At 31.9% G+C, this 26,981-nt stretch overlaps 2 protein-coding genes across 2 annotated transcripts; both read right to left on the bottom strand.

The window, feature by feature from the left end:
• Positions 1 to 2,841: 2,841 nt before the first annotated feature.
• Positions 2,842 to 8,273, bottom strand: LOC118060573 (protein HOTHEAD). The gene is made up of 8 exons (XM_035073808.2): positions 8,183 to 8,273; positions 7,439 to 8,080; positions 6,937 to 7,340; positions 6,309 to 6,859; positions 6,162 to 6,209; positions 3,691 to 3,788; positions 3,198 to 3,319; positions 2,842 to 3,045 (listed from the first exon to the last, which is right to left on the bottom strand). Exons 1-8 carry the CDS (start codon positions 8,271 to 8,273, stop codon positions 2,842 to 2,844), a joined length of 2,160 nt encoding a protein of 719 aa, XP_034929699.2.
• A 6,969-nt stretch (positions 8,274 to 15,242) lies between these two features.
• On the bottom strand, positions 15,243 to 15,584 carry LOC118060551 (uncharacterized). Its single transcript, XM_035073782.2, has one exon. It carries the CDS (start codon positions 15,582 to 15,584, stop codon positions 15,243 to 15,245), a length of 342 nt encoding a protein of 113 aa, XP_034929673.1.
• Between the last annotated feature and the right edge of the window lie 11,397 nt (positions 15,585 to 26,981).

Raw genomic sequence — 26,981 nt, 5'->3', positions numbered from 1 at the left:
GGCGTGGGCATGATTAGCAGGTTTATGGAGACACCTAGCCAAGTTCATTTGCAAGTGGCGAAACGAATTTTGCGATATATAAAAGGTACCCAAAATCATGGTATTTTTTATGCATCTGCTGCTGATTGTAATCTTGTTGGGTATTCAAACAGCGATTGGGCAGGAGATGTTGAAGGGAGAAAGAGCACTTTTGGTTATATATTTCACTTTGGTTCGGGTGCCATTTCATGGTCATCGAAGAAGCAACAAGTTGTGGCATTGTCAACTACTGAAGCAGAGTACATGGCTGCTGCCTCCTCTGCATGTCAAGCTGTTTGGTTGCGTCGGTTGTGTGATGAATTAAACCAGAAGCAAGGAAGTCCAACAAAGATTTTTTGTGACAACAAGTCAGCTATTTCACTTACGAAGAATCCAGTTTTTCATGGGAGAAGCAAGCACATCGACATAAAATTCCATTATATTCGTGAACTTGTCAGCAGCAAGGAGATAGAGGTGGAGTTTTGTAAATCCGAAGAACAAATTGCTGATATTCTCACGAAGCCATTAAAAGCAGACATCTTTCACAGGTTGAAGGAGAAGATGGGGATGTGCACCTCTGATAGTTTGAGTTTAAGGGAGGCAATGTTGGAGTTTTAAACTCAAACGGCTAGTTTTTTCTTTTGTCCTGCAATTCAAGTATTTACTTTACTTTTCTAATTTTGAATAAGTCTTTGGGTTTGAATAAGTCTGTAACTTGTCGTGCAGATTTTCTTGCTGATTTTTAGTTAGTTTGTTGAGTATGGTAATGCCATGCAAATAGGAGTGTTAGTTTGAGAGTCCTCTGTTTCTGTTTCTATTTTTCACCTATATATAGGTGTTGTTTCTACGAACATTAAATCAATTCATTCAATAAGAATTATCTTTCTTTTCCACATTGTTTTCTTGTTTTTTCCTGTTTCTACAAGTGGTATCAGAGCCTTGCCCCAAAGTTAGCCATGATGGATGAATCCTCAGAATGCCGAACAAAAGATGGTGGGCCCCCAAGCAAATCACGATGTAATCCGTGGATCAGCTCTATTGGATAGGCGATGCTTCACGGACGTGTCCTGGCTCCAACACGGTGAAGAGGAGTTGACCTAGAAAGAGCAAACTCTCAAGTCAGGTAGTGCTCTCCGGATGCTTCATGGACGTGTCCTGACCCCAACACAGTGAAGTGGAGAATGAGAATCATGGTTGATAGAGAGTGGACGGATGAATGATCGTTTGAGGGGAGGTTCGGTGGTCCTTTGTTCGAGGGGAGGATTGTTGGGTATACGACCAAAGTCCCACATTGGCTAGAAATAGGGAGGATCAAGGGTATATAAAGATGGACAAATATCTCCATTGGTATGAGGCCTTTTGGGGTATAGCCCAAGAGCAAATCCATGAGGGCTTAGGCCCAAAGTGAACAATATCATACCAATGTGGAGATAGGTGGTGTCCGTAGTCCCAACAGTTGGCATATCTTGTTCGACATAGAAAGCTAAATCTTTTGATTTTAAGATTTTCTTGCTAGTTGCTTTATAAAAAGATTACTGCTAGTTCATCATAATTTGCAGAAAATGTCTTCTTTGTTTTCGGATGATAATATTTTTGATCTATTAAGGGATGAAAGAGGCGATATTGATGTGGCAAAATTGGTCTCTAAAGCTGAAGCCCTGGCCAAGAAAAAGAAGAAGGAACAACAAAGGCTAGAGAAACTAATTGCTCGTAATGACACTAAAATTTCGGATGGTGATCTTACAACTAGGAAAAATTTGGTGGTGGTGTATGGCCATGAAACTGATGAACAAGAGGAGAAAAGGAAGGTGGATTATTTTTATGATAACAAGGAGATTGATGGGAAGATTGTAGCCCAAGAAAAGGCTGAACCCAGAAAAGAAAAAGAAAAGAATGGTGAGTTTGTGAAGGACTTAGAGGACAAAAGGAGAGACCTCAACAACAAGAAGAAAATGAAGAATCACAAGATCGATTTGAAAGAAAAAGAAGAGGCTGGGATCTCTGCGGAGAACAAAAGGAGTGACGCTGGCAACAAGAGGCTTGTCGAGGAGAAGAAGCTCAAGAAGGGTAATAAAAAGGAAAAGGAGGAAGATGAAGGGTCAACAGGAGTAGTGGAAGGCTTATTCCTGGTCTTGCGTAAGGCTGTGACTGTGGGAGTTTTCATGGCTTTAGGTGCAGTGATGGATAGGGTTTTGGTTTATTGCTTTATCTATCTTAGAGTTTAATTTTGGAATTATATTTTCACAAATCTAGTATCTGTTGTTAAATTTTAATATCTTGCACGAATTAATTTTTTATTTCCTTCTACATATCTTGAACAAGCAGGAAGAGATTATTTATTTTATTTTTTTATAATAGTTTAAGCAAAAACAGTCACAGGAAACTCTCCTTTGGCAAGCCTATATTGGGATCAATATTCTCTGATACCCTCTCAGCTTGAAGCTACAGGCACCATTAGTACTGTCTGCCAAGGAAGAGAGGTGCCCTGCAACTGGTTTGCTAGAGAATTGATGTTTAAGGACAATATTAGGGTTTTGCTGATTGCCTCAACAAGCTTCATAAACACTCAGATGGGTTGCTGAAGATGGAATAAACTCTTGAAGTAATGGCGTATGCTATGAATAGTGCTGTGGTTATCCGTTTCCCATGGCTACCCCCGCGCTCCCCAGTAAAGGAGCTGCTTCTTCATGCTATTAAGACATTCTGTTATTTTCTTTGCTTTTTATCTTGGTTACAACCTATAAACCTATTGATTAATAAAATTAAGTTCCTTAGCAATGCTAAGTAGGGAAATATTTACATTTAGTTCTTGCCTTCCAAGCATCATGGCGAGTGGAGAAATGTTGAACCATCAGTAACCTTAAGGCCATCCACATCAAGAGCCTTGTAATCATGATCATCAATCTTCCCAACTTGACAGTATGGCCATGACAGTGTCTGTTCCAAGGAAAATGTTGTACCAAAATATCTTGGTCTCTGGTTCAGAGGGAGCCTCGCATATTTATGTAACGAAATTTCAAGAGTTCTCTGGAAATAGCAACATTTATGACGGTTATCATGCCTTGAACACACATTTTTAGGCCTTCGGGTTCCTTGAAGTAGATAAATGTGACAGAAGGGTTGTCGTTAGGATTCGTGGTCCTGAGCTTGAGTTCACCGGTTGAGAGTGGACCGATTACCTTCTCTAGAATAGTTCCACTCTGTTTGGATGGATTGGCAAGGGAAAGTGAAGTAGCAACAGCTCTAGACATTGCTTCTGGTGTCACTGCAGAGGGCTGTCCTGTTTTGTGTGACCAAAACCCTGATGAGAGTACGCAGAACTAAGAGTGTAAAAGCATAATTGATTTGGCTGTCACCGTGCAATCTTTGACCATGTATGTACCTGCAAATCATTGATGAATTTAGCTTTCCACTAGAGATTAGGTTATTACCAGTTTTTAAATTTATTTTCTTATGGGCCAAACTTTATAAGCTATAAACCTGATGTAAGTTAACTCATAGCCTTCAAGAGATCTCTGAGTCGTAACTGGAATAGAGCTTGTACCACTGGATGTTCAATTTAGTTGCCAGAACTAGCAATGTCCACAACTTGGATGAGTGAGAGACCTCAACTGAGATAGGGGAGGGAATGGATAGTACATTCATTGGATTATCAGTCATCCCTCCGCCAACCATGAGCTGGTCTACCACCACTAGGATGCCACGGTCCTGAAGATGAGAGCCAGGTCCATTTCCACTCAGCATCTGTAGTGGGCTTCCTAGTGCCCCAGCTGATAAGATGTAATTTGCAACAAATTCGCCTCAACTGTTTTTTGATAATAGACATTTTGGACATCATGCTTGTGCACTTTGTATGGTCTTTTTCTCTGTTTTGGATTTGCATGTTGATGATGGAACCTGGATACAGAAGAAGAAGAAATAACTAATGACAACTTTAGAAACATGCATGCTGTGAATTCAAGAAATTTTACAACTTGTTGGATCATGTTATGAGCTATACAATTGATATGAATTATTTCAAAAAATTATGGAATTATAGTCAAAAGGTCTTGGTGATAAATTGGAAGATATGTCAAGATCTCTGTAGTATACAACAGGAAGAGCAGAGATATTTCCTCCAGCAAGTCTACTTTTGTGTCCTTTAAGAAATCAGTAATCTAATTTGCCTAGTAGAATGCAAAAAGATTTAGTGCCTTATAAGATGGAAACGTAGAATGGTTTTAATCAATTTGAGGTGGATTTGTTTCTCATTAGTTTAAAGACTGTGAGATGGCCATCTTGCTGAATACGTTTTGTAGCTGACTTGACTGCTTTAATGGCTTAATCTATCGTGACTGAAGCTTTGTCAGCTTGAAATTTGATAGATGACTACTAAAAGCCATGAAAAAGAAAAGCTGTCCTCATCAAGAAAAAAAAAAAAAAAAGAGGCTGTAGCTTCAAGATTACGAGTAAGAAAGCTTAGAAAGAACAACACATCCAGTATTAGCAAGCCATCCTCGAAATCAACCCACATTTTGGAGCAGGGCAAAGATCAAAATTTTCTGTGGCAAACTCAGCTTAACAGTTAGAATAGGGGAAATGATGTGGTTCCGAGTCAAATGATCTTTTGATGTTTTGCTTGATTTTGCTAACTTCAATTAGTAGTGATTTCTTGTACTTGCATCGATTTTAGTTTCGAAATATTTTCATAATCTATTTTTTTAGAAATATTTATTTCCTTCTACATGTGTTTTGCTGTGATTTTTACTCATTGATCGGATGCTCAAACCAATAGTATTTTCAGACCATTTTAAGTCCTGATGTATGCTTCACTTTAATCTTCTGAGTTTTCATTTTATACTATAATAACTCCAACTCGTACAAAACCTAAGCAACTCAAACCTATGGATCTGTCTTCGTTGATTTTGTCTGTTTTCGTCGATACATTGCTTATAGGAGTTACAAAAAAAGCTTTTGAAACCAACTGAAAGGAAATGAGGAGAAGAAATTTGTCACCTTTTGCATAGGTAGGCAGCAGAGTAATGGTCTGCTACGATGGCATTTTCTTGAGGACGTTAGTTTAAGCTAAAACAGTCACAGGGCAACTCTCCTTTGGCAAGCCACTGAGATCAAATTCTGCAATGTTTGCAACAATCACCATTGCTTGCCAAGTAAGAGGTGCCCTACAACTGGTCTGCTTATCAAATTATGATACCTCTATCTATCTTGCTGCTTCTGGTTTTTGCAGATTCCCCGACCATGCCTTATAAACACTTTGATGGGTCACCAAGTTTGGCATAAACCATTGAAGTAATGGGATATGCCATGGATAATGCTGTGGATATCCTTCTCAAGAGGTTAGGGAGGGTATATCTGGCAGACATCTTTCTCCACATCCGTGTCTTGAAAAAGCTATTTGTGAGAAAATATGAGAGATTCTTTCTCTTTTTGTCCTTAGATTGGAAGCTAGAAAAGGCAAAGAAAAAGGAAGGGCGGTTGAGAGGAGAATCAGGAGGTGCTCCTTCATGCTATGAAGATGAACAAGTCATGAGAACCTTATGCTAAGGCCATAATATTCTCTTTCTTTTCATTTGCTTTATTGCGCTGTCCTTTCCGTGTGTGGAAGTTCAAATAAGTTAGTGTTTGCTTTACTTTCTTAGCTCTTGTAAGCAAAGTCATTCCCCTCTGAATTTCAATTGGCATTCAGCTTCAGACAAGGTTGATTTCCTCTGCATTTTACCATTTATACAATCCTACAATTCAATTTGTCTACGTTACTTGGTTAGTCATAAACCTATAATCGTTGTCCAGACTTTTTTTCAATCTTGTATCCAACAAGATATTGGTCCAGAAGAAAAGCTAATTCTGTTTCAAGAAAATTTCTCCACATTTTACTTGTTGGATCAAGAAACAGTTGTTGCCTTTATGTTTCAAGAAAAGTGTACTGATTATATTGCTTGAAAGCATATGTACAGGAGCAGTTGTCTAAATAATTTGCACATTAAAAGAAAATCGTACATTAATTTTCCTAAAATTTCAAGTGATAAATCCCAGTCGTATGTATTTTCAGTATCTATACATATTGACACTGAAAATTACCAGACGCATAGCACACATATGACTGGTGATGATTTTCAAAAGCGTAGGAAGAACTCATTGTCTACTTCCTCCCTTGCGTAAGTCTCTCATACAGAATCCTCCTCCCCATATATCTGCATCACAAAATTAAATAAATACAACTGTGAATAGCATTTTCCATTGGCAATGCTAATTAAGAACAAAGTTGCTGCAATTGAATGTTAGTATGTTACCTTCCTATCATCATAACAGTAGCTTGAGGATTCGTCCCGGGTGAATCAATGAAAGTGGAACCATCAATAACCCTTAGTTTATCCACGCCGAGGACTTTGTAATCACTGTCGACAACCTTGCGGACTTGGCAGCCTCCATGGTAATGCCATATGGTCATGACAGTATCTGTGCAAAATTGTTCCAAGGAAATTGCTGTACTAAAATGTCTTGGTCTCAGGTTGACAGGCAAATTCACCATCAAGTCGATGAGAGCTTGCACCGGCATATCTTTGTGTCGGAATTTTGAAAATGCTCTTGAATTTACTACTTCTATAATGGTTCTCATGCCTTGAACGCACCTGTTCAAGTCCTCTGGTTCTTTGAAGTAGTTAAACTTGACAGAAGGGTTATCATGCGGGTTTGTAGTCCTGAGCTTGAGCTCACCTGTGGAGACTGGACCGATTATCTTCTCAAGAATTACTCCACCCTGTAGAGTTTCAGTCACAAGGGAATTTAAGGTTTCAATAGCTCTATACATGGCTTCTGCTGTCATTGCAGAGGGCTGACCTGTCTGCACATGGGACCAAGTGAAGCTGTTAGCAGAAGAAAAAACACAGAAGCATTGTTAAGCAAAGCTTTGTTAATTACCTCATTTAAATGCAACTCATATTTCCTAATAAACCGGTGAACCCAAGAGTTAGCAAAGCTCAAACCACTAGCTGTTTCAATATAGCTGTCAAACCTGGTGATACCCACAACTTGGATGAGTGAGACTTCAACTGGGAGAGGGGAAGGGATGAACAGAAGATTCATTGGATTATCAGCCATCCCTTGACCAACCATGGGCTGATCCACCACTACTGAGATGCCATGAGCTTGAAGATGGTTAGCAGGTCCAATACCACTTAGCATCAATAGTTGGGGACTTCCTAGTGCACCTGCAGATATGATTATCTCATTCTTGGAGCTCCTCCCCAAGTATGCCCAGTGCTTGAGGCCTGATGAATCTTCAAAAACCACGCCATATGCTCTAGGTCTTGACCATGGCTTTCCTGTATTAGCAATGTTCAATTACATTACAATGGAATTTAATACTATGAAATTAGATTAGCAATGTAACATGCCATCGAATTTTATGGTTTTGTTTCACCTGTTTCTGTAAATAAGATCTTGTGAACGGTAGCATGCAAATAAACTGAAATATTCCTTGGCTCAGCGTACTCTAACAGATCAGCAGCAGTGTGTCTATGACCATTCTTGTCAAAAATCGACCCTCCAACTTTAGTCCCATGAACATGATCATATGTAAATCCATTGTAAGGCAACACTCCAACTTCTATCAACCCATCTCTAACAGCTGATTGCCATTGCAACATTGGTGGCTCGAAGGCTACCTTGTTCTCAACCCATGCATAAGACTCATCAACGAATTCTGGATTCCAACCAGCTTTCCTCACATAATCAACACTCGCGTGAGTGTAAAATCCTGCATTCAAGGCGCTTCCACCACCTAAGACACGCGCGCGAGCATTATAGACTCCATCATCGGAGATGAATTGCTGGGAAGGCGAATTTGGAGAGGTATCGGAGAGCGAGTCTGCAAAGTTGGCTCTGTTCATTATTTTAGGATTTCCATATGGAGAGCCACCTCTTTCGAGGACTAGAACCCTCGCACCTTGTGAGAGCGTTGCAGCTAGTGGACAGCCTGAGGTTCCTCCACCTACGACTATGTAATCGTAGTATAAAACATGGGGTGCTGAGGTTGCTTCATGAACAAATGTGTAATATGGGGCTGCAAAACATTCGTCACATTACATCTTGACATGATTAGAAGGCCATCTAGAAACCAAGAACTGAACTAGAACGCAATAAAAATGTGACAACTAATTCTTACCTTTCTCCGAATGACAGAAGCTGCGAAACATGGAAAATCCTGCGAGAGCAATCACAATAAGTTCCCAGGAGGACCGCAAATCCATATACATTCTGTCAACTCTTAACTATCAAGTCCTTGAAAAGCTGTGAGCTATAAGAAATCTTATTAGTTTACACCACCAAAGCAAGACCTACTCTACGTTCCTTTAAATAACCTTAGAATTTACTCCTATGATGTAAATGGCTTAACGTTCTTTCGGTGCAAAGATTTCCACTTTAAAGACATAAACTTCTAGTTCAACAACATAAATTTGATCTCACTTATTCATCTAAAGAATGAGTGTCCTTGTACTTCGTTGCAATGCTTGACGTGTGAAAAATTAAGGCAGCTAGCTTCTAGTCCTTCTCCTTAAGGCAACCACAGAAGAGAGAAAAGCTTTAAAAGTTAGACATTATCAATGCTAAGAACCTTGAAGATCACATTTTTGAAGTAAAAACAATGAAGGCATTAAAAATCTACAAATCACTGGATTAATATGGTATATATGGTTTGGTGGCAATTTGGTATCTCTATTGACTCAAATTCATGTGAGCAATAACTTCGTCTGCCTACCACACGCTACTTACTATACCTTGATCTATTGAATTAATGTGATGGTGAGAATTACAAATGCTGAATCTGAATCCAAGATGCAATGAGAATTTTGGAATAATGGAGATATTGTCTTAGGATCTTAGAGTCTAATTCATTCAAATGTCATCTCATTAGTTAGGAATTTTGTCACAAATGTAGAAAGCTAAGAAAATTATAAAACCAAGATGGAAAATGAAGAATGGTTTTAGGTTAAACTATTAATTTGCCCTTATAGATTCATCCATTTTCCACTTAATTTCTACCCCATAGTATGAAACTCCAATTAGAAAAAATTCACTTTTGCCATTTATTATCCAAACTAAAAACATAAGGCTAACTTTTTTTTTTCATAATTTTATTTTGTTTTTCTACTTTGCATGAATGAACTTCATTACCAATTCTCCCTAATTAATTGTAGATATAATTAATTATTAGAATGCCATGGAGCTAATGAAGAACTAATGAAATGAGAAGAAAAGTTGTTTTTAAAAGATGTCTACAAATGAAAAGAAAATAAAACAACATTATTTAGGATTACAAGCTATCTTCAAGATCTATGGACATTTTGGAGGCTATTTAGTTAGGGGGAATTGGTAGCTGAAATTCATGCAATACAATGATTATAATTTTGGAGTAGATGTGTGGATCATAGCTGTAAGACATGATTTAGTTTATGACTCCGTAGTAGTTTTTAATAATAGATTGAGTGAATTAATTTAAATAAATTAATCTAAAATATTATTATTTTAACTTTTTTTAAAAAGTTGAAACAATATTATTTTTAAATCAAATTTAATTTTACTCGAATTTTAATAAAGTTATAAATTCATCAAGTTAACTTCTAATAAATTCAACATGAAACTCAACTTAAACTAGTAAGTCATCAAGTTGAATAATTAAGTTGAAACCGAGTTTTATAATAATAATATAGATATAACATAACATGTTATTGTTTATAATATTGAATTACTAATTAGTATAGATATTTAAATAATTACTAATAGTAATCTTTCATGAATAATTGACCAAAATAATTACCTATCAAATAAAAGATTATATTGGGAAAGATTCGATTAATTTTGGAATAGCACTCAATCCTAAATCCTATGTTTAGTAAGATTCTCTTTCATTATAATGTAAATTTGTGTTTCATTTAAGTTTTAGATTTCAACTCAACTAAATATTTTTATAATCATGGATAAGGATCATTTGGTGACTATCAATTACTTCAAATTAATATTTGGTATTTACAATTAATACTTTCTCAGATATTTTTTATACATTAACAATAAATCTTTTCTACTCGGGAAATAAATAAATATTCATACTTATAACTTAAACTTTTATGTTTAAAAGAAATGTTTTCGCAAAATATTTGGATTTGAATCCTAACTTTTTTTTTTTTTTTTTTTGTAAAAGATATATAAATAGGCTCTTTTATTTATTTTTTAACCAGCTTTAGGTAGATGGACTAGCCAAGCCCCCTTGGTGGATCTCTGTGCAACCCGCCCCGCCCGCATCTTGGTTACGTGTTTCTCTAGCGGCTTGGGTCACAGGCTCAAGCCTTGATGGCGGACTCTGCTTAAAAAGTAAGAGACACATATGCAGCTGACAGCTAAGCCCATTGTTTGGCTACAAACCTTGTCCAAGCTTAGGCCTAAGTTGATTTAGTTTAAGTTGTGTTTGTTGTTGTTATTATAAAAAAAAAATACTACTTAATTTTCTTTCTTATTCCTAAGCTCTTAAAAATATAGTTTATATCATAGTTTTTAGACTTGGCCCGGTCCAAGACCCGGATTCCACATTTTGACTAGGTCACCGGGTCTCTCGGATCAATTTTTTTTTTTTAAATAATCAAAACAATGTTGTTTTAGTAAAAAAAAAAAAAAAAAAAAGTCAACGGGTTATAGCAGGGTTTTTCCGGGTCAACCCACCGGATCAGCCTGGTCATACTGAGTTTTTTCTTTTCTTATTTTTTCTTCAAACCGGTCTAATTCTAACTCTGGATCGGACCGAGTTTCAAAACTATGATTTATATGGTCTTATAATAGAAGAGATGGAGACAAGAGTAATATATGAGACATTGTCTTTCTATTTTTTTTTTTTTAAGTATAAAAATGTATTTTAAAATTGTGTGAAAATATATTTATTTTATCAGATTTATTTTATATTTATTTATCTCTTCAATTAAACAATTTTTTATTTTTATTATTCTTATCTCTTTTGTTTAAAGAGAATAACAAAACGCTAGCTAATAATGAGGCAAGAGCTAACAGTTGTTTAAAATGATGTAGAAGATAATTGATTGAGAGGGATTGAGATAAAGAGAGATTTAGAGTGTTTTTGGAAGTGTGGTTGTGGTTGTTTTTTAAAGTATTTTTCACTCAGAAAAATATATCAATAATATTTTTTTATTTTTTTAAAATTATTTTTGAAATCAATATATCAAAATGATTTGAAAACATCAAAAACATATTAATTTAAAACAAAAATAAAATTTTTAAATTTTTAAAAATACTTTTAAAACGCAATGCCAAATATAATTTTAGAGAATGAGAAAAATGAAAAGAGCTTAGAGGCGGGTGGGGTTTGACTAGGGTGAGAAGAAAGAAAACTTTCATATTTATATCCCTAGCTTTTTTAACTCGGTTTAGTTCAGTTTGAATCGATATGGTTTAAATTGGTTTCATCCATTAAATACCAAATTGAATTGAATTTTTTTTTCTAATTGGTTTATTTAGTTTTTTTTTATGGCTTATAGTTTTTTCAATTATTTTTTTCTAGTTTTTTCAATTTAATCCAATTTTAGTATTTTTTGCTTACTCCTCGTGATAACATATCTGGGCAAATCATCTGGATTTGATAAAACATCTTACCAAATCATCCTCATCCTCAGTTATGATACTGAATTATTGATCAAAATAGACAGTTCAATAATTGATGACATGCTAATCTTTGATAATATAATTATTTGATGGACCAATGACTATAACACTTACCCTATCAAACAAAAGATTGTATTGAACCAACAGGTGCGTGGCTCAAGTGGTGAAGGGGGCAGCTCTCCTTCCTTTGAACCCAGGTTCGAATCCCAGTGGGAGTGGGGCTGGAGAGTTTGCTCTCTTCCTATTTCTCTTGGGTCTTCCCTGTGCGGTATCCCTGTCACCCCCGCGGCGCCTTACCTGCTCACTAGGGCTTGCAGGATGTTCAGTGGGCCGTGGGATTAGTCGTGGTGCGCGTAAGCTGGCCCGGACACCCACGTTATCAAAAAAAAAAAAAAGATTGTATTGAGGGAAACTCTCGATTAATTTCCGATTAGCACTCAATCCTAAATCCTAATGTTAGGTATAATTCTCTTTCATTACATAGAATATTTGTATTGCATATTGGTTTCACGTCTCAACAATTAATAGGATTAAGAAATTCTCAACTCATATTTGACTATTGTTTTTATATCCAACTCAATATAGGTTTAAAAATTCCTGCAAAAAATCGACTTAATTAAACTCGAGCAACCCAGTCAACTATATTAAATGTTGATTTTAATTTTTTTAAAAATAATAATTAAACAACCCTGTTTTGATTTATCCGAGTCAACTCAATCGTGCAACCTATAACCTAGGTTTTGAGTTGAGTTTAATAAATTTGTAAATTGAATTAATTTTGAAATTTGTGATCATTATATTTTCATTCAAGACTAAGTTTTTATTACTCGAATAATAAACTAATATTCACACTTTAAACCTTAAAATGATATAATTATAAGAAACATTGTCCCAAAATATTTGGATTCAATTTAGATAATGTAAGAAAGGTTATATTTACTTACCATCTAGACTAAGAGGGTGTTTTAAAAATGTAGTAGTAGTTATTTTTTAAAGTATTTTTTTACTAGTAAATGCATTAAAATAATAATTTTTTTATTTTTTAAAAATTATTTTTGATATCAGTACATTAAAAAGATTTGAAAACATAAAAAAATATTAATTTAAAATAAAAAAAATTAATTTTTTTTTTAAAACATAAAAACAAAATATCACAAACGTTTATGGAAGCAGATCTACCACACCAATTGCTAATAATTATTATGGCACGATTTGTTTTTAGGCGGCATAGATGACAAAGGCATGCACAATAATAATGGTATGGAATGCATCATGATGATCCCTGTGATTGGTGGGGTGTGCTGTGAGATTCAAAGAGGTCATAATCAACTTGAGCCCTAATCGATCAGCAGCATCTTTTCCTCCTTTTATAATATTGTTGTTTGATGCCACCACGTATTCTGATACTAACCCTAATTGGATAAGATATGAGATATATTGCCACCCCCACCATTAAAATGTGATTCATAGATTTTTCATTTTAATTAGTGAGATGAAGATCGATTTAGTGGATCAATCATCACATTTTGTGGCTTAGGATTAATCAGCATTTTTTTTATATTATTTATAGTCAAGTTCTAGCTAGCATATATTTTCGTATCATTTTGAGAAGAAATTTTATACTGATTGAGAAGTAATTAATTTATTTTAAGAAAATAAATAGATACAATCTTTTTTATCATTTTCTTCGTACTAAAAACAAATTAAATCAGTTAAAAAAAAAAGTAAGAAGGGGCTCAATTGAAAATAATAATGATAATAATAAAGAAATTCAGTGAACCACTATTAACTTTTTCAAGTTTTGTTTAGTGTATTAGGGTATTATTATTTGTGTCCTTCATGTTGCTTTATTTATTCAAAAAATATGCATGGGATTTGTTTTTCATGCTCTTTTTATATTTTTTTTTTTGTTTTTTGTTTATAGCTTTAAACCTTACTTTCAATGAGAAAAAAAAAATACTGAATCTAAATTCAGACAATATTATGATGGGTTGGAAAATATTGTAATAAGATTATTTTTTTAACTAGCTAGTTCTCTGTTAGAATTTTTTTTTCTTCCAAAATTTCTAGTTATAAAAAACAACTAACATCATTTTATTCTTATTATTTATAGTTAAGAATTAACCTACCAAGTTAAGAAATATTATTGAAATTTAAATTTACTATAACGAAACTTATTAAAGAATTTCATTGAATTTTAAATTAACTACAACTAATCTTTTTCGTCCATAATTTCTCTATGAGAAATATTTTTCCAAAATTTTTCATTATTAAAAAAACAGATTTTATTTTATTCTTATTTTTATAATTATTAATTAACCTATTAAGTTAAAGAATCCTATTAAAATTTAAAAATAATTTGTGTTTGCAAGCTTCATAGAAATAATTTGATGAGCAATAGAGAGGAAAATAATGTTTGCAATTGAAGCCTTCATGGTAGCAAGAGTTACGATAGCAATAGTAGGGGAAGGTTGCACAGCAATAGCAGGAGAAGAGTCCAAAGTAGAGGGAGAAGAAAAAACAATAAGGATTCAAGTCAGTAGTAGGAGAAGCCTTCAAAACAAAGGAAGGTGGAGAAGTTCGCACATTAGGCTAAGACAAAGAGTTCAAGGAAATAGATTTTTAAAGTGTAATGACTCTAATATCAAATTGAAAATAATAAAAGACTTAACTTATTAATTAGTTAATTTTTTTATTTATATATAAAGGATAATGTAAAATATTCTTGTGTTGTAATCTTTATTTTAATTATTATACATTTCCCTATATATATATATATATATATATATATATATATATATATATATTATTAAAGGCTATATATATTTAGGAAATGTTTATAACATATTCGGGAGTATAGTTGCGGTTGCTTTTTAAAGTGTTTTTCACTTAAAAAAATATATCAAAATATATTTTTTTTAAAAAAATTATTTTTGATATCAACGCATAAAAATAATTTAAAAACACTAAAATATATATATTAATTTAAAGCAAAGAAAAAAAATAAAAAAAAATTTAATTTTTTCTACAAAAATAAACAAGAACTTAAGTATATCGATGTGATCTCTTAAGCCAATTCCAACTTTTAAAAATATCCCATTATTTGCTCAAAACAAAGTGTTTAAAAAACGCAAGAAGCTATAGAATTTGATAGCGCGCACACAGACAATGAATAGATTAGGACAATCCCAAATAAATTTGCTATAGCTGTGAATCATTTTATACAGAGAGTGTAGAGGATCATGAGTAGTAGATGTATATCTCTCACATATACAGAAGGGTATAATAAAATGAAATGGAACTACAAAAAGACCTTTCTCTAATCTCAAAAGGACATCAAGGACCCAATTGAAGCTTTGAACTTACTGACATCTCTATGGTATATGTGTGTGTGTGTATATATATATATATATATATAATTCTTTTCCTATTACAAAGTAAATAGAATTAAATAGAAATTAAAGCATGTGTGTAAGAAGTTTTTTTTATAAAAAAAACAAGCATGCTAATTAATTTGGTATCTGTGTTCCTATCAAGAAGCCATTTCTCATCTGCAAGAACTACCTCTGCATCATCTTCCTTGACTTTGAACTGGTGATCTTGATAACAAGTCCAGGATAAACATCATCTGGGTCATGGATATGCGGGTTCTGCTCCACTATAAACGGGTCGTCGCACTTTTCACTGATGGTGTTGAGGGTCTCTCCTTCTCCGACAACATATATGTCATCGCAAGGTCTGTCAAAAAACTGGCTCCCCTTGACAGGCTCTTCCGCCATAGAACTCTCCCTAATAGACCCCAATAATATTAGGCCTAATAGGACCATAGCACAGTAGCATGATGCTGCATCTGCTACTGCTAATGAAATTCTCATGGTTTTCTTTGAAGAAGAGAAGTCCATGTTGATATAAAATGAAAGGGATAGATGGCCTTTGAATCTTTCGATGAAATGGGGAAGGAGATGGTGTGTCTAAGTGGTTATGTAGTGCTTCGGTTATGTATGTATTTATATATCTGGTGAGGGGCTTTAATGGTATATTTTGTTGGTCCCCCTAATATTAATTTTATCTTAGTTTCGTCCTTCTATTTTCATTTCTCATCTTGCAACTTCTTAATTATTTTGTGATCACTTGACCCTTTATCTAAAATAGATACTATCATACTAACTAGGTTGCTTCCTGCTATGCTACGGGTTGGACCAAAATTATTTTGAACATAAAAAAAAAATTATATATTCAAGCCGTAAAAATTTTTTTGACATTATAATTAAACTTGGTTCGGCGGATCATACTTGAACTTGTCAGAATCTCCTCCACATGAGAAAAATTAAAAGATCAAAAGAGAAAGACGAAGCGCGTGGTTCCAAAAAAAAAATTAAACTATTGTAAAAATATGATTTGATTTTGTTAAAAAATTTCAAGATTAATTTTTTTTATTTTAATCATTAAGACGATAGCATACTGGATATATCGAACATCATTAAAATGACATCATTTGTTTAATCATATTTTTTAAAAATATATATAAATTTAGTATGAAAAATAAATGATATTTAAGATAAAATATTTTGTTTTATATATATATACATTGAAGTAAAAACAAATATGACCAAAGACCATCATAGTGGTCTTTAATAACATTTGGTTAAAAATATCATTTTTTATTAAAAAAATAATTAATATTTTCGAAGTAGTTTGTGCATTTATCGAGACTTTGTTTTTTTTTAATGATTTTAAGTTTGCGTTTTTCATATATGGTGTATTTAATGAATACATTCTACTAAATCTTATTCTGAATATTTGCGCTCAGAAATTCCAAGAAAATAAATAATAAAAAAAAAAACCCTTTTACGACCGAGTCTCTACTCCTTGGAGTTGACGAAAAGATCATATTAATATTAGAAAAATGTAGCGTGGAAGAAGGATATCAAGACAACACATAATGAAAGTATAAAAGTAGGACAAATTTAAGAATAGAGGGACCAAATTGTGTAAATAATGTGATTAGTAGCTTGTTGTAAACGACATAAAGCAGGAAAAGGAGAGATATTAATTTGACCGTTTAGTTTGGAGGAAGTTGGGCTCAGCAGAAGACACGGTCTTTTGGACGTGTTTAAAAAGTTACACATAATTCATCTCCATATTCATTAAAATACTGAAAAGGAGTATGGGATAAACAAATTTATTTTACTCTGATTTAGGTTTAAATGCTGTGGTTGTTAATATTAATAATTATTGAAAATTTATTTAATTATTAATTTTAAAATATATAAAAATTAATTATGATGCGTGAAAGCTACTCCGAAACACTCCATGTGAATTTAAAAAAAAAAACACTGAAAAAGACTTCATTAATTAAATTCAACAAACATCAGATTTTGATTAATCAAACAGCTTATTTTATGGGTTAGGTTACACATAAGTCATCTTCGAAGTCATTAAGTTACTGAAAAAGACTGATTATAAGATTTTGATTAATTAAACACTTTTTGAAGATTAGGTTTTAGATTATATGCCGGGAAGAGAAGAAATCAACCTGGTTTGGGTTACGTGATGTAGAATTTCTTACATGTCATTATGAGTTATTTTTCATTAGTTAAGTAAGGTTGTATCTGGTCAATACTGTCTAATGATAGAAATAACAGATATATATATATATATATATATAGTTGAAAGGATAAAAATAGAAACATAAAATAAATTTATTTTCAGAATAATTTTAAAGTGAATTTATATATTTTTAATTAAAAAATATAAGGAGACATATCTTCTATGTTCTCACTATTTTCATTATTTTTTTTCTAAACAGTAACTAAACACTGCTCATTAGCATTAATCATATGTTTGAAAAATCAAAAGGTCCACCAAGAGGCATGACCATTGGTTGCATTTTGGTTACAAATTTCAACGATTAAGAACATAGAAAAGTCAGCAAAGTTATTATCTGAACACAACTTAATTTCCCTTCCTTCTTCTAACTAACGTCTGATGGACGGGTCTCCGAGATGTACAAAAATCAAAATTCTTTGACGTAATTATGATGTCATTATTCCTTGCCCAAGTTGTTCAATTATCAAGTTCTTGACATGTAATGATGATGGATGTGAAAAACATAAGTAATTATTAAATTTCATTCTTCAATAACTTAAGCTATACTTAATTATTTTTTGGATTACAGTTGAAGGAAGATTGGTAATCCAACTTGGAAGGGCTCTATAACTGTGTATATATTCATAATAAAAATAATTTGATTATGGGTATATAATTATATGCATGATCAAGCCAGATTAGGAACTTTACATGGTGATCAACTCAAGAAAGGGGTGGACAAACGGAGGGGAGGGGAGGGGGTTCTGGCGGGGCTAGGGAGGCTAGCTAGGGGGTGAAAATGGGTGGGGGGAGGTTCTGGTGGGGCTAAGGAGGCTGGCTAGGCGGTGAAAATGGGAAGGTGGCATATGGAATATTGAAGAAACAGGGGCCTCCCACTACCCACCTTTCGAAATACTGTAGCCATCAAAGAGGGTACAAATAACCAGCAAACGCCACCCTAAACTCAAGGATACCGGCAAGGAGATTTATTGAGGCCACTGCTACTGCTATTGGAGTTCGATGAATGGGGACCAAATATGGACACTTTTTCGTGAGGCATTGGACAGGAGCATAGTGCCCTTTTTGCATGCTCGACTTGACCTCTAGATTAATCAGCTGACCAAGTCATTATATGAATTTCCTTGCAACTTCTGACTTAGTTCTAGAGGTCCCAAAGCAACCATCATTTTCAACCCCCAACTATACGGCGGTGTTATAAAACTCAGTCCAACCTCGCTTGTCAACTTGGTGGTCCATGATTTTAGAGACTGTTTGGAACGCGTGTAAATCACGTTTTCAAAAAATTTATTTATTTTTAACTAAAATTTAATATGATTTATATGTTTTATATTATTTTGATGTGCTTATGTTAAAAATCCTTTTTAAAAAAAAAAAAAATATCATTGACATGTATTTCGGCATAAAAAGTTATTTAAAAAACAACCGCTTACTACACTGTCAAACACACTCTTAGTCCAGTTGGGTTTCATTTCAAACCAGGTAAGAGTAGATTGTATTAAACTTGATCAACTTGACGGGTTAATTCATTATATGAATTTATTAGTTCAAAATCTAAGTAAAATCCAATTTGACTTTTTAAAAAAATTATTATAACACATTTCTTACCCCATTTCTAACATATTAATTTAAAAACCATAAATCAATTTAATTACATAAAAAATATTTAATTTTTTTTGGATTTTTTGTATTTTGAAAAAATATTAAAAAATAGAGCTCAAAATATATTAGGATAGTTGCTCTCTCTTTACAATACTTAGTATTTGTATTTTGAAAAAATATTAAAAAATAGAGCTCAAAATATATTAGGATAGTTGCTCTCTTTTTACAATACTTAGTATAAAGACATTGAAAAACTCATTTTCCATTGGCTTTGTATTATTTTGTAAAGAAAAGAAAGATAATAAAAGGGGTGTTTCAATGGATCTTAAAATCTAAATGGTTCAAATTGTTAGATAACGAACCTTGATATAGAATCTAGAAGCGGCTCCAAATTATTAGTTGATAAACCTCAACATGAAAATTTAAAAGTGGATCCAAATTGTTAAGTGATCATCCTCTACATAAAAAATTAAAAATGGATAAAAATTGTTAGGTGATCAATCTCAACAAGAAAATTAAAAAATTGGTCTAGATTGTTAGTGACCAACCTCGAGATGAAACTTAAAAATAATGGATAAGTCCCGACATGAAATTAAAAATATGGATGTGCTTTTACTTGAATTAAAAAGCTATTTAAAAAAAATGGCATTGGCTTGATGGGCTTTACTGTAAATAAAAATATCATTTAAAAGAAAATAATCATCAAATTAATGGTTTTACTCTTAATTAAAATATCATTTGAAATAAAATTGTCACTAGATTGATGGACTTCTTAAAAATAAAACCATCATCTAAAAGGAAATTGTATCAGACTAATGGGATTTACAAGAAAATTATCATTGGATTGGTGGACTTTTTAAAAGAAAAATATCATCGGATTTGTGGGATTTAAAATAAAATTGTAATTGAATTCGTGAAATTTTTTAAAAAATAAGTGACCAAATGAAATTTAAATAAATTTGAATTATTTGGTGTCTACAATCAATATAAAATTCAAATGAGTGTTCTTAATGAATAAGTGAACTGCATGTGTCACTAGACCCTTGTTGTATATCACACAACAAACAACGATATTAGGCTCACTTATTTGCTTGAATTCAATTTCTAAGTAAAACGGTCCAGTTCTAAGACCCTTTATGCTTAACGTTGCATCTGTAGGCCATTTTATGTTTGATATCCATATGTTCATATTTGCTCACTTTTCTTTATCAATCACGTCTTATGATGGACTAATTCAAATCATCATCAAGCTATTATCATTGTCATGGATTCTTCCTAATAAAATATCCTCTAAATGATCTAGTTGTGTTAATCTTTTCTAGTAATCATCATGATGCGTCATCATCCTCATTTTTGTTAGGAGCTTTGAGAATTCAATTGAATATGAAAATTTTGTTATAAAACATTTTATTTCATGAAGTTTGTACCTTTCTTGTTTTTGAAACATGCCGTAAATTTTAATAATTGTTCTTTTATAGGTCCAGTTACTGAAATAAATTCATTGAGATATAAATTTAAAAGTTTTTTAACAATTAGGTATTTTCAGTGGCGGAGCTAGAACTTTTTAAATAAAGGGGCAAATTATTAATAAATTTTTGTTATTATATAGTATACATTAATGTATTATATATAAAAATTAATTTGAAATATATATATATATATATTAATTCTAGTCAAGTAAAATTAATTTAAAAATACTTTTAAAATAAAAAAAACTTACATTATAATTGTTACTCTTTCATAATAATTTTTTATTTAATCTTATTAAAAATATCTTTCTCAATATTATTATAAGCTCTAACATTTTCAATAACTAATTATAAAGAAATAAAATAAAAATTAGATAATGAAATAAATAAAAAAGATGAAAAAAACTTTTCTAAAGCATAAAACATAAGAGGTTATTTATTTAATTAATTAATAGCTTAAGGCCTGAAAAGAAATTTTATAGAAGGAAAAGAGTTGGGATTAATAATGAAAAAAAAATAAAGAACTTAGTTCAATTAGCAGCTAATAAAAAAATATTAACCCAGTAAAATTATTATATTAATATTTTAACATAACATACTGATTACAAATAACTACACTCAGCAGATAAAAATGTAAAATAGCAGCTACGAGGAAAACGAGCTGCACATCAAACCTGTACTAAAGCCTGCAAAGTCAAATTTCAATATGCTGCAAAAGTTGTACCAGAGAAGCTGAGAAATCTCCCCGAGTAATTATTATAGGCAAGATTATTAGAGGAGAATAAGAATTATTTAACTGGATGGAAAATACTAATTACATTTATGCATTGGGGGAGGGGGGGGGCAATTGCCCCCTCTTGCCCCTACGTGGCTCCGCCACTGGGTATTTTAATCAGTGGGTATACATTTATGTTGTTTATGTGATTTGGATTTGTGTTTGAAATATCTTATTTGACAATGCAATCTCGATTTGAAATTTTGATGCATGTATAATTGTGTTTGCCAAGATATATAAGCTAGCTATGTCATTTATTTTGACAAATTAACTCACAATAAATGTTTTGTTCAAGGCTCCTATCATTAAACGCTAATTATCAAATATTTGAATTTCTGAATAGATATTAATTCATGTTGTAAGTGAATTTAGAATCGATCAACATGATTCCATGTAGACCCTTTGAGAGCGAGAGATGGCTTTCAAGTTCATTTCAATCCATTTAATCTTTGTAGGTTCAATACCTATCAATAATTAACCATTTATGCAGGTGTAATGCTTGATCATTGTCTAAGTAAGAATCATGTTGTCCTCGAGCTTAAATCCAAAACTACTCTTTTAATTTAAAAATTTTTATAAAAAAAATTTCATTTTAGGCAATTCTGAACAAAAAAACTTTTTTTTCTTTTTCAACAAACAACTAAGTATATTATCTTAGATAGAAAATGTAAGGTGATTGCTATAACTATTGCAGACTAATTCTCGTTTAAAGTCAATACAGAAGGATTGTTAAAAATTATTTGAATGGAGTTTCTAATGATATTTGTATCAATAGGGCTTGTCGTTTTCTAGTTGTTTCTTATGATCATGGAGGTGAATTTAGGAGGTGTTAGGTATTCTGTGTTTCTTAAAAAATATTTAATTTTTTTAGTTTAAATTTTTGTTTTAGATATTTTAAAGTGTTGATGTCAAAAATAAATTTTAAAAATAAAAAAATTATATTATTTTAATACTTTTCCAAATAAAAATAAAACGTAATTAATATCAAAGTATATGGGCCCGTTCGGGAATATGATTGAGATTGCTTTTCAAAATATTTTTCATTTTAAAATATATCAAAAATAATATTTTTTTTATTTTTTAAAAATTAATTTTGATATCAGTATGTCAAAATGATATGAAAATACTAAAAAAATATTAATTTAAAAAAAATAATTTTTTTTTAAAATACGAAAACAAACAAGAAGATAAACTCGAGATGTGCACCGCAATAATAAACGAGACAATGGATTCGGAGATAGATTTTCTAATGTGAGAAGGGGGCATCTTTTTTATCATCAGAATAAGAGTTCAAGTAGTCCTCAAGATTAATTAAGTGCCTGTCGTTTTGGATGTTGTCTAACCACTACTTTTTTTTCTTTTCTTTTTTTTTTGTTTCTTTTATCCATTCGTTGTAAAGGAGAGGGCGAAGCTTAAGATGAAGGCAACGTGGGAATCTATTTCAGAAGACCTTTCTCCAAGAAGTCAATGTACTGCTAGTCCTCTGTTTAACCACTAATTAACTATATTTTATTTATAAAATCTCAGCAATTAACGGTCCAAATTAATGTTAATTACTTTAGGTTTTTCTTCTAGCATCTATTGCTAACTTTGATAGCGTAACCCATTTCTTCCTCTCCTTTTTCTAATTTAAACCTTAACCATTTCAAGAGGGTATGAAGTGGTTAAAAAGATATGTTTTTTTATAAAAAAAAATTAGATTTAAATCTTGAATTTGGTATCTAAATGAATTCATTTGAATGTATCAACATTGAGGGTGTGTCATGTTTAGTGACTTAGTCTTTGTTGATGTACAAACTTATCCCCTTAAAAAACAATTAAATAATAGTGTTTGGAATTGTAGAAATCATTGTTTTTTGTTTGGAAATGTATTAGAATAATATTTATTTTATTTTATTTTTTTAAAAAAATTATTTTTGATATCAATACATCAAAATAATCTGAAAACATAAAAAATATAATTTAAAATAAAAAATAAATAAATAAAATTTTAATTTTATTCAAAAGTATATTTGAAACACAAAAACAATAAAACTCAAAATAAAGCGTTTTAGTTTGATTCAATTATGCAATCAACTTCTATTTTTTAAGAAAATAAAATGCAAGATTAATGATACCAATCTGAAAACACCATGTTCAGTTATATTCATTCATTAAAAATGTGATTTAAAATAATGTTATTGTTTCAACGAAAATCTTGGACTGAATCTGTTTCAACGAATTTGTCGAGGATTGTATATGGGGAGGATAAGTGTTAAAGGAAAAATTAATTAAATAAGAGATAAAAAATAATAATAATAATTGTTTACCAAACCAGTGGACCGCCCTTATTTATGAAGGTTTGGCAAAATCATGTAATTGCACAAGCATGATTATCAACTTAAGCTGTGAGAGTTACTTGCTACCTAAACCCAAAATCCCTTAATTAAATTGGAGTTTATTAGAATTAATTATAAGTTGGGATTAAAAAGAATGAATGCTAGTCAGCTAGTGTATCACATCAGATAAATGACATAGTATAAGCTTGTAATTAATTTATATTCATAGTTAGCAAACCAATGAAGTAGGTATGAAGGAGCAGCCATTGGTGAGTGATGGTAACACTTCTCTTATTATATATCTCTTGCCACAGTCAGCATCCATCATTATTCAATTTAATTTTGGTTAAAAAAAATAATGGAATTTAATTATATTTCTTGTCTTACAATCAAGATGTTTTTCAAAATTAACTTCCACATTCGGAGACTAAATCCATCCTTTCAATCTAATGATGATTAATTATATCATTATCCCGTAATTTATTGGAATCGGATGATAGCTAGCATTGAAATAAAACAAGCATCACTAATTAATTGATGGATACATTCTAAGCATCATTTATTTAAGAAGATGCTTGTTTTTTTTTAGTTCCAACCCGTTTCTAAATATGTTTTCTTTAAAAAAAAAACATTAAATTGATATTTTTAAAAATATATTTAGATAATTTTGATATATTAATGTTAAAATAAAATAAAAAAAATTTAAGAAATTATTATTTTAATATATTTTCTATCAAGAAGTGCTTATTATTTATGATGCAGAATTTTTTTAAAATTATTTTTTATTTGAAAATATATTAAATTATTTTTTTATTTTTCTTTTAAATATATCATATTTTTAAAACGCATTAAAAAAAAAAAAAAAAAAAGAAGAAGAAGACGCACTCCTAAACACTCACACGTCAAAAGTCCACATTTTCAGTGCTACGACTATTGGAAGAGACAGCAGCAAGGCTTTATTCCAAGTAGACTCTACTGAAGTGACTAGAAAACAAATCAGAAACGATGCTTGCACACCATCACACAGGAGCACTCAAGAACTCTTTAATGGTGAATCTTTAATATAAAATTAGATTGGGAGATTGAAGGATGAGAGAACAAAACTTGTAAGAGTCAAATGAAGCTAGGTGGGCAAAAAGTAGTTGAACGACCTGTCAGAACCTTATCCGTCAATGGAGGAAACATTTTCTTTCCAGATGCTTGTCGAGGAAATGGTGGGAGTATGCACTGAACAATTTGATTACGAAAAACAAAACCCTAGGAACAGGACAGATGAACTGGCTGGTTTAAAGGGTTGAGCTTCGGCCACCTCTTACATATGCAGGAACAGTGCTGTCTGAATTTGGTCAGATTGCTTCCAGACTTGAAGGTTCTTCAGATTCCTCTAACTTGGCCAGCCACTGGTGATAGCCATTTGATGATATGTGATGGTCAAGATAATACTCTGGTCTAGATGTAGAATCATAGAATAATTAAATATTTAAAATATCCCAAGATTTTAATCAGAGCAATGTTTCACCTTTTCTACTTCAGAATTAACGAGACGGTCCTTGTTTATTTTATGAGAGGATAAAAAATTGAACTCCTGACTATGTTACATGGTTTTGAATAACATCACTGTAAACTATGCAATGGGTTCATATTTATTTGAGGTTGTGGATGAAGTCAGCTGGCATGGTTATGTCCGGAGACAGTCCTCTCGCCTGGAAAGCTATATTTTGGATTTTCATCAATGAATATGAACTCTTAAGTTATTTATTTTTTTTTTTTTGGTAACCCGGGGTGTCCGGGCCAGCTTACGCGCACCACGACTATTCCCCGGGCCCACTGAACATCCTGCAAGCCCAGTAGGCAGGTAAGGCACCGCGGGGGTGACAGGCTGGTACTCTTGAGGATCGAACCCAGGACCTTCGCAAAGACAAGCTTTGTTGTTGACCAATGGGCTAGACCCTCAAATGTTCTTAAGTTATTGTTTGGATTGGAGGAGACAAGGTAGGAAAAGAAAACAGAGATAAAATTGTATTTTATAATGATGTAAAAATCAAAGTAATTGTTTGTATGTCTTGTTTGCTTACAGTGGATGAAACATAATGAAATTTGAAAAAATTAATTTTACCTATATATATATATATATATATATATATATATATATTAAGTATTGAAATTAATAATATTATAATAACTCTAATTACAAAACCAAGATTAGCTTTGATAGCTTAACTTGGAACAAGGTTAACTTGGGGTTTAGACTAGTCCGAATTTTAAAAAAAATAAAGGAATGATTGACTTGATATGATCCAATTAAAAACTCAAGTCAATCCAAGATAAAATACGGGTAAAAAATCCATTGACTATTTTGAAAAAAGTTTTTGATTAAAAAAAGGTTACTTTGATTATTTAAAAAACAATCGGGTCAATTGGGTTGACCCTCTTGACTATCGACATGAACTTTGTCTTTGGTAGACTCCTGAGTCGAGTTTTATAACTATCATAATAATCATTCTTATTTATACTTTGACTTGGGTCAACCCTTGTCTACCCTCCTGGCTCGTGATTTTTGGCTTGTCCTAGTTAACCCTCGAATCGGGTTTTAAAACTATAATAATATCATTTTTATTCTTACGAGTTATTCTTACCATAACTCAGGACAACCCAACCTGTGACCTAGGCTTCAACTAGTGGCCCAGACTTTGCCTAGGATCAACCCCCTGAGTTGAGTTTTAAAATTATAATAATTATTATTTTTATCTTTATATATCTTAATTGGACAAATTTAAAATTGAAAGTTTTTTTAAATGATATTTTAAGAATAAAAATAATAAATATTATCTCTACATACATGTTCCCTCTATATTTCTTGTTTTGAAAGTATAAAAATTCATTCTAAAATTATTCTAGAGATATATTCATTTTAGATCTTTGTTTTTGTCTCTTCAACCAAAGATATTTTATTTTTATTATCTCCATATTTTTTTTGTCTAATAATAGTAATCAAACACTACCTAAAAATATGTTTAATATTATCTTAGCTTTTAGGATATTATGGTTTGAAAAAAAAATTAAAAAAAGAAACAAATTATAACTTTTTCTCAAACTCAAGTTTTTAACACAATTCAAGATGAAAAATATGTTTAAGCAATGAAAAGCAAGCAACTTTTAAAATTATAATGAGCCTAAAACATCTCGAACCACACCATACCACATTGTCAAACCGAGTCTTGAAGAAAGAATGCAATACGAGACAATGAACACGATTAATGCAAGACTTCAAGGCATCAAAGGAGAAATTAATGAGTTTGAGCTTTCATAAGTCAATCTTGGATGCATGTGCAGAGGTTTTTTCTATTCTAAAAGTCGAGAAATTATTCAAGTTTCTTGACATTTGTCCTCCACTGATCTTCAGTTTTTGCTTGGAACATTTTCCTGCATGTCTGTCTTCCGGGTGTTTTTGTTTGATTTTTAATGTACTTTTTTATTAAAATTTGAAATTGTTTTGTTTTAAATTAATATTTTTTAGATTTTTTTGTG

This window comes from Populus alba, chromosome 12 (genome assembly GCF_005239225.2).
Source record: "Populus alba chromosome 12, ASM523922v2, whole genome shotgun sequence".
Taxonomy (NCBI): domain Eukaryota; kingdom Viridiplantae; phylum Streptophyta; class Magnoliopsida; order Malpighiales; family Salicaceae; genus Populus; species Populus alba.
Note: the sequence above shows the minus strand (reverse complement) of the source record. Positions and strands in the feature narration are given on the sequence as shown.

What these genes read in the sequence shown, in the direction of transcription:
- LOC118060573 (XM_035073808.2), bottom strand. Translation starts at nt 8,273, where the DNA reads ATGTATATGGATTTGCGGTCCTCCTGGGAACTTATTGTGATTGCTCTC. An exon ending in CTTCTGTCATTCGGAGAAAG is followed by an intron (nt 8,081 to 8,182) that starts GTAAGAATTAGT and finishes AATGTTTTGCAG; the next exon opens with CCCCATATTACACATTTGTT. An exon ending in GATCTTATTTACAGAAACAG is followed by an intron (nt 7,341 to 7,438) that starts GTGAAACAAAAC and finishes TTGCTAATACAG; the next exon opens with GAAAGCCATGGTCAAGACCT.
- LOC118060551 (XM_035073782.2), bottom strand. Translation starts at nt 15,584, where the DNA reads ATGGACTTCTCTTCTTCAAAGAAAACCATGAGAATTTCATTAGCAGTA.